We start from the raw sequence: 3,768 nt of genomic DNA on the forward strand, positions 1-3,768 counted from the left end.
TCACAGCTCACAGCAACCTCCAACTCCTGGGCTTAGGTGATTCTCTTGCCTCAGCCTCCCGAGTAGCTGGGACTACAGGCACCCGCCACAATGCCTGGCAATTTTTTTGTTGCAGTTTGGCCAGGGCCAGGTTTGAACCCACCACCCTTGGTATATGTGGCCGGCACCCTACTCATGGAGCCACAGGTTCTGCCCTGAATTTATTCTTGAAGTCAAGCCTTTTCTTCCACAGTGATACTTTAAGGTGTGGAGAATGACTCTCTTTCAAGGAGAATAGGTTTCACTGTGGTTATAGGAAATTAAATTTTAGCTTTGGTACAGATAGGGCTTTCTTTTGGTCAGAAACCTCCATGTTAATTTCTTTCAAGTATAGAATAGACTGGGCATATTGGATCAGGAGCTGTTTTGTTGTTTTGTTTTAAAGAAAAGCCATTTGCCATTTGCTTTTTTGGCTTCACAGATACTACTTGTACAACCTGATGTTCCAGACCTGGAAGACCTACATACATCAGCAGCAGAAGATGAGGGACAAGTACATCAGAGCTGCAGGCCATTGTAAGAAGATGCCCATATTTACTTTTTATTTTATTTTATTTATTATTTTATTATTATTATTATTATTTTTGTAGAGACAGTCTCACTTTATCACCCTTGGTAGAGTGCTGTGGCATCACACAGCTCACAGCAACCTCCAACTCCTGGGCTTAGGTGATTCTCTTGCCTCAGCCTCCTGTGTACCTGGGACTACAGGTGCCCACCACAACGCCAGTCTATTTTTTTGTTGCAGTTTGTCCAGGGCCAGATTTGAACCTGCCATCCTCGGTATATGATGCTGGCACCCTACCCACTGAGCCACAGACGCCGCCCTTTTATTTTATTTTTTTGAGACAGAGTCTCACTGTGTTGCCCTTGGTAGCGTACTGTGGGGTCATAGCTCACAGCAACCTCAAACTCCTGGGCTTAAGCAATTCTCTTACTTCAGCCTCCCAAGTAGCTGGGACTACAGGCTCCTGCCACAACACCCAGCTATTTTTTGTTGTAGTTGTTATTGTTTAGTTGGCCAGCTCCAGATTTGAACCTGCCACTCTCAGTGTATGTGGCTGACACTGTAACCACTGTGCTATGGTCGCCTAGCCTATTTTAATTTTTTTGAGACAGAGTCTCAAGCTGTCACTCTGGGTAGAGTGCTGGGGCATCATAGCTCACAGCAACGTCCAATTTTGGGACTCAAGCAATCCTTTTGCCTCAGTTTTTCTATTTTTAGTAGAGATGGAGTCTCGCTCTTGTTCGGGCTGGTCTCAGATTTGTGAGCTTACTGGCTTGGCGCCTGTGGCTCAAGTGGCTAAGGCGCCAGCCATGTACACCCAAGGTGGCAGGTTCAAATCCAGCCCAGGCCACAAACAACAATGATGGCTTGAACCAACAAATGGCCAGATATTGTGGTGGGCGCCTGTGGTCCCCACTACTCGAGAGGCTGAGGCAGGAGACTCGCTTGAGCCCAGGAGTTGGAGGTTGCTGTGAGCTGTGATGCCATGGCACTCTACCCAGGGGGACAGCTTGAGGCTCTGTCTAAAAAAAAAATAAATAAATAAATTTGTGAGCTTAGGCAGTTCATCTGCCTAGGCTTCCCATAGTGTTAGGATTATAGGCATGAGCCACCAAGCCCAGCCTCCAAATTTACTCTTGCGGAAGCTTTTGGAAAGGACATACACATTTTCTCTGAGAGAGAATAACTCTAGGTCAAAGAGAAGATTTGATTCCCTTTCATATTTTTCAGAATGTATGATCTTTGAGTGGGGACTTTAAGATCAGTTTCCTTTGGTTTTCTCCATATGTCATTGGGTACTTAAAACTTATTTAACCAGGATTTGTGTAAACTGGCTGTCCCTGGTCTGCTGGTGCAATGTGCTAATTGTGTTAGTCCCATGGTACATGAGGGGGCAGGCTGTCTTTCTGCCATGTATCGAATTGCAGAGCTGTAGCTTATTTCTGATCTGCTTTGCCCAAGTTAGTGATCCTGTGACTAGTTAAACTGTGGTCATTGTATGGTTTCTCTGTGAGTTGAGCCCAGAAATCCATGTATGGAGTCTCAGGAAAGAAGCCACTTAGTTTCAAAATGATAGTACAGCCTGCATCGGCAGTGGCCTCACAGACATTCCACCTCTTCTACTTTCCCAACCTAAGTGAGAAGCCTTACTTGGGAATGGCTTTTACATTTCTTACGCCTTGTATCAACAGTTACTGAATCTTACAAGATAGCCTTCTGAGGCATCCCTTGCAGTCACCTTTTTTTCTCTGCCACTGCCTATAAGTAATCCTTGTCTTTTCTCCAGAGTGTTATAAGTACCTCTTCATTCATCTCCCTGCATTTATTTTCTCCCCCTTCTCATTGTACTAATAGCTACAAGAGTGGCTCATATCTGTAATCCCAGCACTGTGGGAGGCTGAGGGAGAATCGCTGAAGCTCAGGAGTTTGAGACTCGCCGGAGCAAAAGTGAGACCCCGACTCATGAAAAAAATGGAAAAACCCAGCCTGGTGCCACAGAGAGCGCCTGTAATTCCAGCGCTTCCAGAGGCTGGGGCAGTGGGATCCCCATAAGCCAGGAGTCTGAGGTTTCAGTGAGCTACCAAGCCATTGCACTCTGCTCAGAGGCACAGGGTGGGACTCTTGTCTAGACAAAAAAAAATAAATAAATAAAAAATAAGCAGTGAAATAAAATTTAAAAAACCTAAAAAATAAAAATAGAAAAACTAGCTGGGCATTGTAGAGGGCGCCTATACTCCCAGCTACTCAGAAGGCTGAGACAAGAAGATCTCTCAAACCCAGGTGTTGAGGATGCTGTGAGCTGTAACACCATAGCACTCTACCCATGTAGACAGAGTGAGACTCCGTCTCCAAAAATAAATAAATAAATAAACAAATAGAACTTGAAAAATAAAGTTACCTCTATTGACAGACAATTTGACTGTCTATACAGAAAAGCCCATGGAATCTATAAAAAAGCTCTTAGAAACATGAACTTAGTGAGGTTGTAGGATATGCAAGATTCACATCTGAAACTAAAAAACTTTCAGATGAAACCATAAAGGAAAATCTCTGTGACTTTGGGTTAGGCAGAGTTCTTAGAAATGACATCTAAGATATAATTTTAAAACATAATCTATAAAATCAGAAAATGAATAAATGGGACTTCATCAAAATTAAAAACTTGGCTCGGCACCTATGGCTCAAGTTGCTAAGGCATCAGCCATATACACCTAAAGTGGTGGGTTCAAATCCAGCCTGGACCTGCCAAACAATAATGACGACTGCAACCAAAAAATAGCCGGGCATTGTGGCGGACACCTGTGGTCCCAGCTACTCAGGAGGCTGAGGCAAGAGACTCGCTTGAGCCCAGGAGTTGGAGGTTGCTGTGAGCTGTGATGCCATGGCACTCTACCCAGGGGGACAGCTTGAGGCTCTGTCTTAAAAAAACAAAAATTAGAAACTTTTACTATGCAAAAGAGTCTTAATATTAAGAGAATGAAAAGATAAGCCACAGATTGGAAAAAATATTTATAAATCATAATTTTAACAAAAGACTTATAATAGAATATACACAGAGGGTACCAAAAAAGGTATACACATTTTAAGAGAGGAAAAAAACTGTATTAAAATTGTCATACTCAATATATACTGATAACTAAAGATGAATCCAGGTTACACTGAGCACCTCTTATAATTGTAGCAGTAAATGTGACTTGAGTATTACAAATTTTTTTTTTTTT

General features: G+C 42.9%; 1 protein-coding gene across 1 annotated transcript in view; it reads left to right on the forward strand.

Annotated features, from left to right (window-relative positions):
- The window catches only part of SFI1 (SFI1 centrin binding protein), a 122,985-nt gene that overhangs the window by 36,499 nt on the left and 82,718 nt on the right, over window positions 1–3,768 (forward strand). The window contains exon 4 of the mRNA XM_023517675.1: window positions 425–555. Coding sequence (XP_023373443.1) covers window positions 425–555 — 131 coding nt within the window. The remainder of the gene's footprint in view (window positions 1–424; window positions 556–3,768) is intronic.

Source organism: Otolemur garnettii, unplaced genomic scaffold (assembly GCF_000181295.1).
Source record: "Otolemur garnettii isolate 467f Iridium unplaced genomic scaffold, OtoGar3 scaffold00116, whole genome shotgun sequence".
Lineage (NCBI taxonomy): Eukaryota > Metazoa > Chordata > Mammalia > Primates > Galagidae > Otolemur > Otolemur garnettii.